Source organism: Microtus pennsylvanicus, chromosome 11, assembly GCF_037038515.1.
Source record: "Microtus pennsylvanicus isolate mMicPen1 chromosome 11, mMicPen1.hap1, whole genome shotgun sequence".
NCBI lineage: Eukaryota > Metazoa > Chordata > Mammalia > Rodentia > Cricetidae > Microtus > Microtus pennsylvanicus.
Window position 1 is genome coordinate 95,906,113 of NC_134589.1, and position 16,241 is coordinate 95,922,353.

General features: G+C 43.9%; 1 protein-coding gene across 50 annotated transcripts in view; it reads left to right on the forward strand.

The window, feature by feature from the left end:
* Window positions 1-16,241, forward strand: part of Rbfox1 (RNA binding fox-1 homolog 1) — a 1,543,972-nt gene that overhangs the window by 1,353,767 nt on the left and 173,964 nt on the right. For 44 of the 50 annotated variants that reach the window (XM_075941979.1, XM_075941983.1, XM_075941971.1 and 41 more), the window contains one exon: window positions 8,541-8,780. In XM_075941979.1, coding sequence (XP_075798094.1) covers window positions 8,541-8,780 — 240 coding nt within the window. Of the gene's footprint in view, window positions 1-1,828; window positions 2,034-8,540; window positions 8,781-16,241 lie in introns of those variants that run through there. The other 6 variants (XM_075941957.1, XM_075941987.1, XM_075941970.1 and 3 more) reach the window with 6 other exon arrangements.

The following is a 16,241-nucleotide window of genomic DNA, read 5'->3' on the forward strand; positions in this document are numbered from 1 at the left end:
ACTTTTCTTTCTAGTGCTAGATAACTAGGGACTTAAAAAACAAAGTTATCCATCATCAAGGGTTTTCCTGAATTAATGCACAAGAAAGACAGTAAAATTGAAGTCTTCCAGGCTTTCTTGCCCCTCACCTCTTCCCTGATATAACTTAATTACAAGTGCATTCACCTCAGAATCCCCGTCCACTTCCTCCATTCATGCAGGAGCTCTTTCTACAGCCAGCAGTGTCAGTACTAAGTAGCTATCCACACAGAGGTGCAGGGGACCCTTGAAACCACTCCTTTGATGAACAAGAAAGACATGGCCAAATATGACTGACATTGTTTTGACATTTCTCTCTGATTGTTCTGGTTTTAATAAAGAAGGAAGAGCCAAATATCTTCAGCTTTAAACAAAGGGTCTGGTTTGGACATTGAAGCTGGCTTTGAGGCTGCAGGAGCAAATGTTTTAGACAACATTCATCATAACTTATTGGAAGAGAAGATCAAACAATGAGACAGACAGAGACAGGAGAGACAAAGGAGGCAGCAAGAGCCCTGTGCTGTTCCTCACGCATGCATGGTCACTGTGCTTTGGAGTCCTGTGGGTTCCTTCACTGAGAGCATGTCTACACACTGAGTTCTTATCTAAGTTGTATGGGACAGGAACAGGGACCTTATTGCAACTCGGGTCATTGCTTGGCATATGAGTAAAACATCTGATAATTTAATGTACCCCATGAGCCTCATCCTGGGCTCTTCTTTCCTAGAGACAGAAATCTTTAATAAATAAATAAATAAATAAAAATACTTTTCTCTTTACAATAATACATTGAGCTGTTTTCCCATTTCACAGAAGCCAGGGGAGCCATCCAGTGGCAGCAGCTTAACTCAGGGTATGCAGCCAGCCTGCCAAGAGTCTGCCCAGCAACCACTGGTGACCTTATCTTAGGATTAATTTATGATTAATCACAAATTTGTATTATAAATATTTCACATGTTCTTCTGCTGTATTTGTGTGCATGTGTTTGTATATGGGCATGTGAATGACTGTGTGTTACATGCATATACATACGCTTGTGTGTGTAGAGGAACATGAGGGGGAACTGTACTTGGGCATGCGCGTGTTTATGCTCCCATGGTGTATAGCAAAAGACAACTTTAACTGCCATTGCTTGGGTACTTTTCACCTTATTTATTGAGGCAGATCTCTCATTAGCCTAGAAGTACACTAGCTAGGCATGAAACCAAGAAACCCAGAAACCCAGGGGTCTACCTGCCCCTGCCTCCATAGCACTAAGATTAAAAGCACCCACCACCATGTTGGGGTTTTGCTTTCTCTTTTGAACATGGTTTCCAGGGAAATAAAGCCCAGTCCTCATGCTTGCAAGATGCGTGCTTTACCGGCCGTACAATCTCCCCAGCCCCATTATGGTAATTATGGCATATTTTAATTTACCTGTGACTATCTCTTGATCTCTTTGAGCCTTCTTCATTCTCCTTCTATTGCTCTCCCTGTAGCCCCTAAACATTCCTCCTTCCTTTCTCAGAAAATGAAGTAAGATAGTAGCAAGCTCCCCAGTGGATTTTATAACTTTGCATATCATATATTTAGTTTAGTAATGAAAAATTCCAGCTCCAGGCTATGCATAGAATAGCATTTCTAATGTTTTTTAAATAGCTATTAGTGTAGTGGAGCTGTGTGTGTGTGTGTGTGTGTTTGTGTGTTTTCCCTTCCACTACATAATCATCTGCTCAGTGGTGCACTCTGAAACCCAGAGCAGCAGCCAGAGGAGGAGCTAGCTGTGATTGATGGGCCAGGCCTCCCTTGCAGAAGAGTCCCATCTGGGGCTGGTTTTGGATGCAGTCAGATGTTGAGGGGGAGGTCAGCCAGGCAGCCTCAGCTCCCCCTCCGCCAACACCCCGATCATTCTTACAGTGCCCAGCCTGTACACCCTTGTTCCTCATCGAGGCTGGCTTTAGGCAGATGCTCCGTGGTGTGGGATTAGAACAGCTGCTAAGTTTATGGAGGAGAGAGCATGCAGCATGGTGCAGCAGGTACTTTGAATTTTCACTTGAAACTGTGATTTGAATGGAGCAGAAGCATTTGCCTTGTGTTTTTCAGTGTTAAGCCTGGTATTTCTGGGAGACAATTTTCTTCTTGCATTATGCCTGGTGAAAGGACAGGAGTATTGTGGAGTGGTGTGTGTGTGTGTGTGTGTGTGTGTGTGTGTGTGTGTGTGTGTGAATATATACACAAGGGTGGGCAAAGAGGTGCTCTTTGCATGAGTCTATGCTTGTCCTAGGACCAGCAGGTTGATGGTGTCATTTTGCATTTTTCCTCGTTGTTTTATTGCCCCTCGGGCATGATGTGTTTTAGCCCGGTTCGGCTCAGCACAAGAGGCTTTCTCTGAATGTGCAATTTCCTGCCAAAGAAGTAGATCAGAGCAGACCAGGTTGCTGAACTCAAGTAAAACAAACTGTCAGCTAGGCTGAAAGCTGCAAGCAGCCACTGGGGATCGGCGGGCTCCTCAAGAGCTTACCTAGGTGTGTGCTTGTCTTGTTGGGGGGGGGGTGTTGGGAACAGCAGGTGTTTTCCTTGGCCGTGTGGACATGTGTAATCAGCAGGCTTATTAATTCTTGACAATTCCTGTGTACTTCATTCTAAGAACTGGAGTAGACCAGGAGAGGGACTTAGGGCAAGAAATAGGGGACAAAAGTACTCCAGAAAAAGGGGTTTGACTGTAAAAGCTGAAGAAAACACATACATGCACACACAAACATGTGTGCACAAATGCACATTCATACACACACACTCAAGCACCTATACACACACACATGCACACTCACACACATACACACCCTTTCCTGCAGGAAAACCCTTGGTTCTTTTCCAGTCTCCCTTGGCAGCTATGCAGGCAGGCACCTTCCCTTCTCTTGCCACACAAGGACTATGCTTGTTTTTCATTTAAGATGCACCCTGCGTTAGTTTTCAAGGCCACATGTTTTGCAAAGTCAGCCTGGCTGCCGCTGTTTGTTCTTGTGTTCCTCTAAGAAGAGCTCTACTAAGCCACTCAGAGTGGTACCCAACTGAAAGGCTATCTGGGGCAGGGTGGAGAGGCAGAAAGGACGACAAGAACGGGACTCATCTCCTGTGTCCACCCCAGAGATAACATCGATTGTTTCCGGTGCCTGTGTAAGGACTCTGTATCTGAGGTGTGGTTCTGAGTGTGTGCATACATGAAGCTAAATAGATTACACTGCCTGTCTTAAAATAGCAATAATATTCTCTCTATTTCATGCTTCAGTAAAACACTTAAATTGAAATGACTTTGGGGGGGATTGTTTTTTTTTCTTTAAGGAATAAGATTTGTTTGCATCTTAAAAATCTCTTTGCTCTTAGTAAACAAGTGTAAGAAACCCCGTGGAGCATCCTGGACAACTCTGGACTCCATGTCATTGAGCAGTTTCTGACTTGATCTGGTTGATAGAGAAGTTTGATGTATGAGGATAAGGAAATTTCCTCGACACTTACCCTCAGAGGCTCTATTTATTCTACGCTTCCACCCAGCTCTCCTCTGCAGCATTGTGGGTTTTAAGACACGAGAGATCCTGACCTCTTCCCACCTGCCCTCCCCCTTTCCTTATATTTAGCAGCACCCTAAGAATGTCTTGGCAGAGGAAACTGGGTGTGAAGTTTGAAGAAGCTCTTGGAGTGCTCGGTTGGTGCTTGTGGGGGATCCTTGCGAAGCAGAATCACCTCCCCTTAAAGGAGGGGCCCCCACCAGCAGCCTGACTCTGCAGATAGCCAGAGATCTCTTACTGTTCCATTTACTTAGGGGAAAGTGGAGGCATGGCACTTGCATAGAAGAGGCAGCTTCTGCCAATGAATGTCCACCCAGAATGCTCTCAATATTTTACCTCTCACCATCACACACAGGAGAGCGACTTTAGCCTTCTAACAGGATCTGGTTCACCTATCTGGAATTTGCCCTCACCTAAAGCAGAAAGGGTGCCCTTGCCATTCATGTAATTTACTAAGGAAATTTATTTCGAACTAAGCTGAGAACCTAGGAGCATCACTAGGGAGGGAACAAAGACATCTCTCAAGTCATTTGAAGGTGAAAAATATTCCATAGGAAGTCCAGTGTTCTTAATTAAATATTAGCTGTAATTAGCCGAAGTGCAAATGTTGGGAATATTAATTAGGGTCTCTCTGGAGCAGCTGTCAGTGTTAATAAGTAGCTGTAGGGGGTCCTGCCAACATCTGTTTGAGACCTCCAGGTACAAGATACAATGCACAGCCCCAGTGTTCCTGAACAAGCTAGCTGTTGTCCACTTGATTCTCACCGAATTGGTCCTCAGAGCTTGACACCTTTGTCTGCCAGAGCGGCGCAGATCTTGAGAGATTTTGCTGCACTGGCTTCAAGGACTTAGCTGGTCCTGGCCTTTCGTATGCCAGGCTCTGGGTACTCTGGAGATAAACCTCAAAACTTGAGCTGGCACTCAGGTTTCCCATACTGCTGTGCCACCAAGTATCCAGGGTCACCTTCTGCATCTGGCAAACAGAATCACTGGTATCCTGAATCCTGTACCTCAGCTCCTGACTTCCCCATCAAAGGAGGCAAAGTAAGTTTGAGTACCAAGATATATATTACAGAGAGGGGTGTGTAGTCATTTTACAAACTGAACTGACCTCTACAGCAGATGACTCACAAATGAAAGCAGAAATGGGTCTTAGTTCTGCTCCTTGCTTTCCCATAAATGGTCTGTGCCCTGGATCTTGCATGATTTTTTTCTCAGTTCTGACAGCTAAGTTAAGTAGACTAGGTAAGGGTCTAGAACATGCAAAGCAAGAACTCTTGACATCAGCGTCATTAGCCTTTGGGCCCCATGGCTAGTCCTTTGAGAGTTTGTGCATTGCTGGGATTTGGCAGGATCACTGGTGTCTAAGAACTAAATGCTAAGAGCACAGCCTTCCTAGGCTGTGACAGCCAAAAATGTCTCCTGTCATTGCCTTGAATTATTGACATTAAGTACCAAGCTGAAGGTGAAGGGCGATGTTGCACAGCTTGTCCCCTGAGCACCAATGAGTAAAAGGCACGCTCTGTGCCTTGTGGGTGGGTGTGGTGTCATTTGTATGTGTGTGTGTTGGGAGTGGCGTCATGTGTATGTATTTGTGTGTGTGTATATATATATCCATTTAAGTTTACAATCACAAATCTAATGAAGTGAAGAAAATTGCAGAAGAGAGAATCTAACTTATTCTTTATGCCATTCATCACCGTTGCTAAGTCAAGGAGCAGCCAATGATTACCCCTCCTTTGACGAGACAGAATATCTGCCCTTTCTTCTCTTCCTGTGTGGCTCTTAGACTCATCTTCTGCCCAAATTCTATGCTCAATAGTGATTTCCTAGTTAGATTCCCCATATCTAATGCTATTCTGCAATCACTGCTGAAAAGATTTTCCTACACAGGTCCAGACAGTTTAGACTGTGAGGGTTGTATGGTCTCTGTCACAACACACCAACTCTGTGCTTGTTGTACAAAAGCAGCATAGGCAATTTGTTAAACAAATGAGCCCATTTATTGGATCATGTCCCAATGGAGCTTTATTAACAAAAATCAACAATGGCACAGGGTTGCTCTATTAGTTGTTTGCCAAGGCAGCCTCTGTAGGCTAGGTTCTAGGGTCCTCCCAAAAAAGAAAAGTACTTAGGTTCCGTAACAAAACAGCACACACACACACACACACACACACACACACACACACACACACACGTTGCATTGGGTCCTTTGGATCTTAAGGGACAGAAAACCACCTTAAAGGTAACACAATCACTGAGTCTGAGGGCTCATATCTATAACCTCAGCTACTCAACAGACTGAGGTAGGAGAGTGGCAAGTTCAAGGTCTACATGGATGACTTTGTGAAATGAAACCCTTTCTCAAAAACGGACAGTCAAAGGAGAGAGGAGGGTACAGCTCAGGGCTTGAGCATTTGACTGTAATGCATGGTGCCCTGAGTTTCATCACTGTTACCACAAAAAAAAAAAAAGAGGAAAAAAGCAAGGGGGAAATGTGATTCTAAAATATGATTTTAAAAGTTTGAGTTATGCACAATGAAGCTGTTCTGGGGAAGTAAAATGCTGAATGGAGATAATGGTTCAAAAACTCATGTGTGGTGTCGGGCAGGGGTGATACAAGCCTTTAATCCCAGCATTAGGGAGGCAGAGGCAGGCAGATCTCTGTGAGTCTGAGGCCAGCCTGGTCTACAAGAGCTAGTTCCAGGACAGGCTCCAAAGATACAAAGAAACCCTGTCTCTGACCCCCCCCCCAAAAAAAATGTCATGCACGGCTCTAGGAAGATGTACCTTAGGTGAAATCTCAAGAATACCGGGCATGTGGGCAAATGGTAACTGCACAGAGGCATTGGGAAGCTGACTATCTGGATCAGGTTTTTTTTCACATTGTCTATGTGTATAAAAACATCAGATTGTGCCTGTTAAATGTGTACACTTCTATGTTAATGGTTGCTTAGGAAAGCTATTGAAAAAGAGAATATATATCTCCTTTTGTAAGTCAAACAGCACTGTTCCTAACTACCCTTGCAGTTAGCTTCAATCTTGACATGATGTCACCAAGCCCTGAGAGTTTCTTCTGTTTCGCCCAGCTCCTTGGCACCATTTTGTTCTGTGTAACCACCTGCAGGCAATTCCCTTTCAATGGCACTCCTTGGCAGTCCCAGGCTTACACTGTTTCTAAAGTTTTCAATTATTTCTGTGACTGTATCACAGTGGAAAGAAAGATGCTCAAATTCTATAACTCTGTCCTAGACTGACAAGAACTCACTGGCATGACTAGGAAGAAAGCTGAAGAGTTAGCTAAATCAATGGCCCTAAGCCAATACTGTAATTGGCAACTGATGTCATGTGACTGACTCTGGTGGTCGCTCAGAGACCACCAGGGACAGAGTATAGCCATTTCTGCACAGCATGCGCAGAGGGCCAGTGTCTACCAGAATGGAGCATATCTTTGCAGAATTAAGTATAGGGTATGAGTACCAGTGACAGTAACTGTCCTCTTCTGGGGTTTGATGCTCCTTTGTAGCCACCCAACTTCAGCCAGGGCTGACCTACTGCTGCCCCCAGTGCTATAAGTAAAAGGGTCAGAACAGAAACAAGGATGCTCCTTTTCACCCCCAGTGAAACAGATATTGGATCTATTATGGAGGAAGAAAAAGCTGGTAAACATGCATTCCTTGTAAAAGTCTTTAAACGTATGCTAAGCATGTGACTATTGTGTGTGCCATCTTCAATACCACAGAGTTAAGGGTCTTCTCTAACAAAAGCATGGGCTTGCACATGCCTTGCACAAGTGACTGTAACAGAGGTTGAGGTCTCTTGGTGACACATACTGATGCTTGTGCCCTGCAATTCTTGCAGGAGGATCAAGTTACATGTAACTGTCCACAGAAAATGGGAGAGGCCACTAATTGCTGAGTTTAATTTCCTTCCTTCCTTCCTTCCTTCCTTCCTTCCTTCCTTCCTTCCTTCCTTCCTTCCCCCACCACTTTCTTTCTTTTTGGCTGTACAGTTTTATCTCTGGAGACTATGAAGTTTCAGACCACTGGACTACAGCTTCTTATGTGTTCTGCATATGTGTGTGCAGAGTGTGTGAAGGAAGTTGGAGTTATGGGGGTGGAAGTGGAGGGAGGGAGATGTTTCCAGAAATGGAAACATTTGAATTCAGGTTTTTTTTTTAATTCTTTTGACTTGACTGTAATTACCATACCGCGTGTTTAGGCTATAACTGAGGGGTGAATTGTTATATAATGTCCTGTAATATATAAATTGTGTGTGTGTGTATGTGTGTGTGTGTGTTTTAAAGGACAAGATGGGGGCATTGATTAATGAGATTTAAGAGTTAAACCCAACATCTAAAAGGGGGAAAGTAGGACTATCACAGGGGATCTCTAAATTAAGACTTAAATTTCCATTTTATCACAGATATGCACACAAAAATACCACATTCACACACACACACACACACACACACACACACACACACACACCAGCGAGATCTTTACCAGGGCCCTTTCAAAGCACTAATAATTGAAGAAGTCCAAATGTTTCTCTCAAGTACAAACTCAAGCAGTTTGGTTGTTCTCGGCACTCTATCAAATTGGAACTCCACTGTCACCTTAGATAACACAATGTTAACCTCTTCCAAAACTGAACTCCTATGGTCTCAGCCAGTGGTGGGAGATCGTACAGTCTCAGTCAGTGGTGAGCAGATCCTACTGTCTCAGCAAGTTAGATTGGACGTCTTGGGGAAAGTGACTTCATCCTTGTGTGTCTTGATCTTTTCCCTCTGTAGATCGAAAATAATGATGACTGCCATTTGCTCCTGAAGTTAGCTGGGGTGGTCTCTCTTGGGCTGGGGGTCATCACTGGACCCAAGAAAGTGTACTAGGATTTGAGTCCCTGGACTCTGGGGTACTGTTCTCTTTGCAGAGTACTAACGTTGTTCTCTTCCCCCTCTCCTTTTTCCCCCTCTCTCAGGGTAATCAGGAAGCAGCAGCCGCCCCCGACACAATGGCTCAGCCTTATGCCTCAGCCCAGTTCGCTCCACCTCAGAATGGCATCCCCGCAGAATACACGGCCCCTCATCCCCATCCTGCGCCAGAGTACACCGGCCAGACCACCGTCCCCGACCACACATTAAACCTGTATCCTCCTACACAGACGCACTCGGAGCAGAGCGCTGACACAAGCGCGCAGACCGTCTCCGGCACCGCCACAGTAAGTGGACTCTGCATCCCGGACCTGGACCGGGTTGTTCTTGAGCCCGTGCCGCAGCCCTGCAGCTGCTAGCAGACCCTGTACCCGGTGTGCTGGGCATGTTGTCAAGCAAAGCAGCTCTGAATTTTTCCTTATACTACCAGCTTCCCAGAGATTTCCTTAGTGACTGGATATCCTTCCCTATTCGTTAGAGCGTGTTTCTGTTTGCTGAATTTATTTGTAGCCCTGCACAGGCATCTATTTTCCTGTCTCTAAAGTGATGCGTTCTCCAGAACGCTATCGCAGTAGAATGCGTACTTTAAAACCATTTCGTGGAAATGTGGGGGTCTGGAGATGGAGTTCAGAGACAGAGCACTTGTTTATCATGTCCAGGTTCTTGGGTTTAGTCTCCAGCACTGCAAAACAAATGGCAACAAAAAACACAACTTGGACACATAACTTAGATATAGCAAATTTATTTATTTTAGGTGTATGCTTTGCTGATTTTAGAAACATTTACACAGCAGTGTAACCATTGCCCAAATTTGATTTTAGAACATTTTTATTGACTTTAAAACAAAGCGTGGGTCCGTTTGCAGGCCAGCCATATTCATTCTTGGGGGAGTGCATTTGAGACTCGTCTATATTATATCATGTGTCCTTAGTTTGTGACATGTTATTTGTTCACTGGATCATGTCAACTTATCCAGGATGACCCACAGCTTCCTCTGCAGTGAAAATGAGCTTGAACTTTTGATCCTCCTCCCTGTACCTCTAAAGTGCTGGGGTTGCAGGGATGCATGTTCAGTTTCTGCAGTGCTAAGAACGGAACCCGGGCTTGGTGCATGCTAGGCAGGCGCTCTTCCAGCTAAGCTATAACGTCTAGCTGTAGTCTGTAAGAGTTTGTTGCTGGCGCATAAGGAAGGGGTAGATGTGAGAGAATATTAGTTGGGCAGGAAACCTGTTGGACCTTAAGAGTATCAACAGAAAAATAGAATTGCTGGGTTAGGATTAAGCAAACAAATCAGAAAACAAAAGACACAGCTTTATCACCACCCTAGTGGAAACTAGTATAGGCATGACTGTGGACTCCAATAACTGCATTGATATTAGATGATGCTCGTCTGTGGACCATCTACAGTGATTAAGGATCCATAAACCTGTGTAAGCCACATCCGGGAAACTCATTTTGCAAGATCACTTAGAGACACGGATACACACAAGGGCTAGCATGCATTTCACACTTTTCAGGTGTGAAGCAGTGCTGCCTCTCCTCTTCCTTCCACCCTCAGGATCCTGGAAACCCAGAATCCTGCCGCTGCACACACATGTGTTGGGCACCTGACACAACTGTGGAGTATAGGAAATCACTGGGTAACTTTGCTGCTTGGCGCTGTATCTATCTCTATTTTGAAGAAACTAAACATAGCATATACTGTGAAACTTTCTATTGTTTCCAACCTTTTTATTGTTTCTATAAAATGTACATATCACTAAAAATTAATGTCTGGTATACAAAGTTCGGAGGCATTATACATTCCCAGGGACTGCAGACATCCCCACCATTTGGTTCTAGAACATTTCCATCTCCTCGGCAGCAAATTCCACACCCATCCTCCATTCTCTACCCCAATCCTCTGCCGTTCCTGCTTCACCTGTAGGCTGACAGCCTCTCATGTGCTTCCTAACCTCTTTAGAGTTGCCTCTTATGGAACTATCTCACAGTCAGAGTCCTATAATACAAGGCCTTTGGTGTATGGCTTCTTTCATTGGGCTTAATCTTGGCAAGGTTCATTGACATTGGTATTCTGTTATGTGCAAAGGATACAAATAAGTGATATATTCAACTGCTAAAGCCCTCCGGGGTCCTTCTTCCTATTCAGTATCACCCCTTGGTGTTGGCTGGCCTGCCTTGGGGATGTGTACGTTAGATTGGCTTCCTGGCTTAGCCAGGTTGTGAGGTGGTAGCTAGGGATGCAGCATGGAAAACACAGATAGTTGCCCACAGATAAACAACATGTAGTGCATCAGTCCAATGGACTAGTTTTCAGCAATGCAGAGGGCGGAGCTATTTCCACCTGCAACAGTGTGGAGGACCTGAAAATAACAGAAAATGGGCAAAAGGAGAAAAACGGGATGCCTGTCTGTCATGTGTTTATAGTTTTGTGACAATCAGGTAGGGTCTGGGTATATTGTTCTGGAACTTACAAAATTCTGAATTAGACAATAATTATTAAGACAATAATAACTAATAATGATAATAATATTTAGTAATAACTCTTAGATGGTGAAGGTTAGAATAAGAGGAGCTACTGAATGACAGGAATTGGGTATCAGATTATAAAGAGAACCAAGAGACCATGGGAACCCAGGGCCTGAACTCTACATTGCTGACTTGGCAGTACAGGTGTCAGTGAAGGCCTAGAAGAATGACTTTTTTTGTGTGGGGGGGGTACAGTGGTAGAAAGAAACAGTAGTAGGAGGGTCAGAGGTCAAGTACAGGATAGAATAAAAGGTGAAGAGGCAATGCAGGAAGGCCATGAGCCAAAACTGAATGGAGAGATGAGTGAAAAAGACTGGGAGTCAGAAATCAAGGCACCAGGGAGAGGGCTTCGCACATCTTAAGCAATGGGGACAATGAGAAAAGAAGGAAGATATCAGTAGAGGAAAAATACACAAGGAGTTCATAGGCTGGTTGATTTGAGTTCACTAATTTAAGACAAGGGAAAGATATCTCTAAGGGACACAGAAGACAAGACCTTAGACAAAGAAAAGGTACATGGGGGAGGGGCAACCACATGCTTGAAAGAGAAAGGAAAGAAACGAGGCTGTATTCACATTAGAGAGCAGAAATAACAGCAAAGAGGAAACTAATGCTTTTGCAACTTTTTAAATGCATAATGTGCATACAGTGTACACGTCTGGAAAGTGCACGCTTGATCCATCTGTACCTATGAACACACGCGTAGAACTTTAACCAATATTAAAAGTAATAAAAATATAATCATCTGTAATTTTTCCTACACCTTTGTTACCCTCATGTTTTCATGCTTGGCCTCATCCCTACCTATCTAACTGGCCTCCTCCTCCTTCTACATACTTGGCTTTCAGTGTGCATATCAGTGTAGTCAACATTGGGTGCTCAGGTTTTCTGCTGATCGTCACACTGTCTTTCATTTTTTTCCATGAAGATGGTTGTAGAAGTAGCTCACTGCTTTGTATTGCTGAATACCACTTCATTGCATGGACATCCCTCAGCTTGATTCTTCATTGACTTATGCACAGACATCTGGGTTGCGCTCCATGTAAGCTCACAGAAAAGGAAATGAATGTGAACAAAAGTAAGCGTATCAATTTCCACACAGAAGAGTAGGAAGAATAGGTGTGCTAGACGCACAGAAACCTTGATCCAAAGCAGAAACTGAGGCAGGCACTTTCTTAAGACCTCCATTTTCTTAATCTGTATGACCTTCATTTTCCACTCTAACAAAATGGTGGTGTTTGGAAAGGGGGATGTGGTTCTGAATTTGGGCAAATGTGCCAGGAATATACTGCTGAAAATTCTTAGAATATTTGAAGGCAGGAAATTCCCGAGTTTAGAGAACATGCTTATGGGGTGAGGCTGGTCATTGCTTTGTCTTCTCTGATCACATGTAATTGATACTCACTATGGGAGAGGGGGTGATTGAAGAAAGACGCTGCCCTTTCTGCTGCAGACAATCATATGCAGATTTGCTCCTCTCTTTGGCCAAAAAGGAAGACACTTGATGTGTCTGGGTATATGCCCTTGTGGAGGGCACATGAGGACTTGAATGTCCTCTATCACTGTCCACCCTAATCTCTTGAGACAGAGTCAATCTCTGGACCTGGATCTCACTGCCTCCTCAGCTAGGTTGGCAGGCCACCAAGGGCCAGCTGCACTGCCCCTGTCTTGGAGGAACACTGTGGTCACACCTGACCATTGTACATGCAGGCTGAGAGCAGAGCCCAGGTCCCCAGGCTTATGCACGCATGCTTTTGCCTGCCAACCCTTCTCTCTACCTTCATATCTCCTTCTGAACCATATTTTTTTATAATCTGAACTTGTCTGCAACAAGTTTACTTTCAAATTGTCTCCATCTCCCTACATCTTGATGGAGTTGTTTTCTCTTTCTCTCAAGTTCTATATTTTGTATGGAAGGAACTAGACTTCAAAGTGGGTCAAAAAGATGGTTCTCTCACTGATACAGTCTTATATTAGCAAGAAGTTATTTTTGAGCAGAGCCTGTAGCCCAGTTCTATAGCATGTGCTTAGCATGAACCACGGGGGGCGGGGGCAGAAAAGGTTAATGCTGGGAGAACAGCTAGGCTCTTCCTCATAGGAGAGTGTTACTCCTGGAATAACCATCCTTTGGCATATCTATCTATGGCATTTTAAGGACATTGTGGAGGCCATGCTTCCTTGGAGAAACCGAATGGTTCAGGGTAAAAGAAAACACCCATCCATATGGTGGCCTCCAAGAACATCTAATATATGCACATGACTTCACACAAATTGCAGGATCTCGAAAGGGAGGCGGCTTGCAACCCTAAGCTCCCAAGCAGACTAAGTAAGGCATGGGCAGAAAAGCCATCCCCAGGGCCTGAGACAACTCCCTGCAGGATGTTTTCTGCTGAGTTTCTATTTTGTGTACAGTTCCAAACATATCCCAGCTCACTATGCTGACAGTGCCTTTGCGGTGTTCTTCCCGGATACTGTTCCTCATGAGGTATTTTACTCTTGACATATTATAATTAGAGACTTGTGAGTGGAGAATTCTCCGCGTGTCTCCAATGGCAGCTTGACTTCTATTTTTAACACGTGTTCTGCAGTCTGCCTAAGTCTCCTACACTTTCTCCCTCCCTCTGAACTCTGATGCGATAAAGAACACAGGTCCCTGAACTGAGTCTCCAGCCTGCATTTGCTGACAGGGAGAGGAACTACCTAAGAAGCCTCTGGTTTCTAGTGGCAGTGTTAGTGGTGCCCCCATATTCTTTTAAGACTATCAGGCAGATGAGAGAGATGAGGTGATGAGGCCTTACTCCTGACCTTTTATGCAATGAGTCTAGATCTGGGAATGACATATATAAACAAAACTGAAATCCTGCTTAACAAATATCTTATTTTTTCACAATTAAAATTTAGGTTTAAACAGTCAAACATTGATTGTATTTTTTCTTTCTGCTGAAGAAAATTCCCAACCTGTCTGTGTACCACATTTTCTTTTCCATTCATCTAAGCTGGTTATACTTGCTGGCCTTTGTGACTGAGAGAGCAGCAGACATGGAAGTTTGCGTGCCTCTGCAGTGTGGTGACAGAGCCCTTTAGATGTACACTTAAGAGTGGTGTAGTTCTAGCTTTAGTTGTTTTGAGAAAACCACACTGATTTCTGTAGAGGTTACACAAGACTGCAGTCCTAGCAACAGTGAGGGAGGGTTTCCTCCTCCTTCTCAAAAAATAGATGGAATTAGAAATCACAGTTAAGCACAATAAGCCAAACTCAGAAAGACAATTTTTTTGTCTCAAGTTTGGCACCTAGACTTGAAATTGAGGATAAGTATATGATGTATATTTGTGTGTTCATAAAATGAGGAAGGAAAACCTTAAGGGAGAACCTCATGGAATGCATTTGGCATACAAGCAGAAAGCTGGAGATATTTGAAGGAAGGAGGGAATCCAGCAAGAGGCAGGGCAGGAGAAATGGAGGAGGGCAGTGATGGAGAGGGGGACGTAGTAGAACAAAGCATAATGACACATACATTTGAAAATGCCACTGCAAAACCCATTATCTTGTATATTAACTTTAAATTATAATTTAAAACTATTGTTAAGAATCAAATCATTCAGGACTTGCAAGATGACTAAGTGGGCAAAGCACTTACTTTGAAAATATAAGAACCTTAGTTCAGATCCCTGTATCCTTGTCAAAGTCAGGGGTGGTACTGGGGGAAGGAAGGGGCAGAGCATCCTAGAGATTCCCTGACCTGTCAGTCTACCTAGCCCAAATTCCAGACTCAGTGAGCATCCCTGTCTCAGCAAGTAATGTAGGAAGTAGTGAGGCGGACACTTGATGTCAACCTCTGGTCTTTACAAATGCTTAAATAGACTGCTTGTGTGCACACCCCCCCCACACAACACACAACTATAGATACAGTCCATTACTTTAAGATGCACAGAAAAAGCTAAGTCTTTCAGATTCACACCCCTAGTTTGTAGGAACTGCTGCCAGATACAGGCGCAACCAAAATCTCGTTTCCCTTCCAGATGTGTTTTATGCAGAAGCAAACCCAAGCCCTCATCCCAGCCTTTCTTGCTCTTATCTATAGCTCTATCCCTGTGGTCTGTTACAAATCTAATCTGTATATTCATTAACCATTCGCCAGCTCAAATTCTCAAAACAGTCGAGCCAAGACCCACAGAGCATCCACTTCAGCACCCCTGGATTAGGAAGGTCTGTACTGTGCTTTGAAATTATTTTTACCTCTGTGCAAATTCTTGCAGACAAAGGTATCCCCGTGGGGGAGATGTAGACGATTTCTTTGATTGGTCTGGTCTTGTCGTCGTTCTCAATCAAGCTACAGGGAAGAGTGAAGTATTAATGTCATGGTCTACTTCTTATTATCTCAGTACATCTTTGAAGAGTACATGGGTTTAAAATCTACACATTGATCATTTCACTAGCAGAAATCACTTATTAATTTGAACCTGAAGAAGTTGCTTTCTCGTCACAGTGTAGTAGCTAACTCTCAATCTATAGCCATCTCGATTGTGTGGTTTTGGCTGTGGCCATCCCTCCCTTTTAGAAAGAAAAAAAGGTACCTTAAGACTTGGGGTTGTAGAGAAGAGAAACTAGGGTACGCACACATCTTTTGAGGGCTATATAGACTCACAGACTATAAGGCTCTCAGGCATTCTTTTGGTACTTAGACCATTTTGTTTTTCCCACAAACTTCTGTTTTAGAGATTTTATTTTGTTTTGCTAGAAATTGTACCTTACTATAAAGATTATGCTATCTTTGAACTCACTGTGTAGACCAGGTTAGTCTCAAAGTTCTCAGCTTCTCAAGTATCAAGCTTGCAGGTATGCACCACCACACTTGATTTGGATCTCTTCTATCGTACGAGCAACCCCTCATTTTGCATTAGAGAGGTAAAGGGGCATAGCGGGCAATGATGTCAAGAGTTGAGAAATAACATGGTGAAATTCCATACCCAGGTCTTCTGATGTCAAATTATAGCTCTCTGTCCACTCCCGATCTGTTCCTTTAACAGTGTAGTGCTTGAGGCTAGGGCAACAAACAGAATTGTCCCCAAGTCTAGCACCATTATTATTCTTGCACTCTAATTTCTGATGGCACATCAGCCAAAATCCTGGTCTCTAGGTTTGCCGATATTTGACCCCGAGTTCCCCAGTCACTGGGCCTCAAACCAGCTACTGCACGAACCTTTCCATTCCTGTGGTT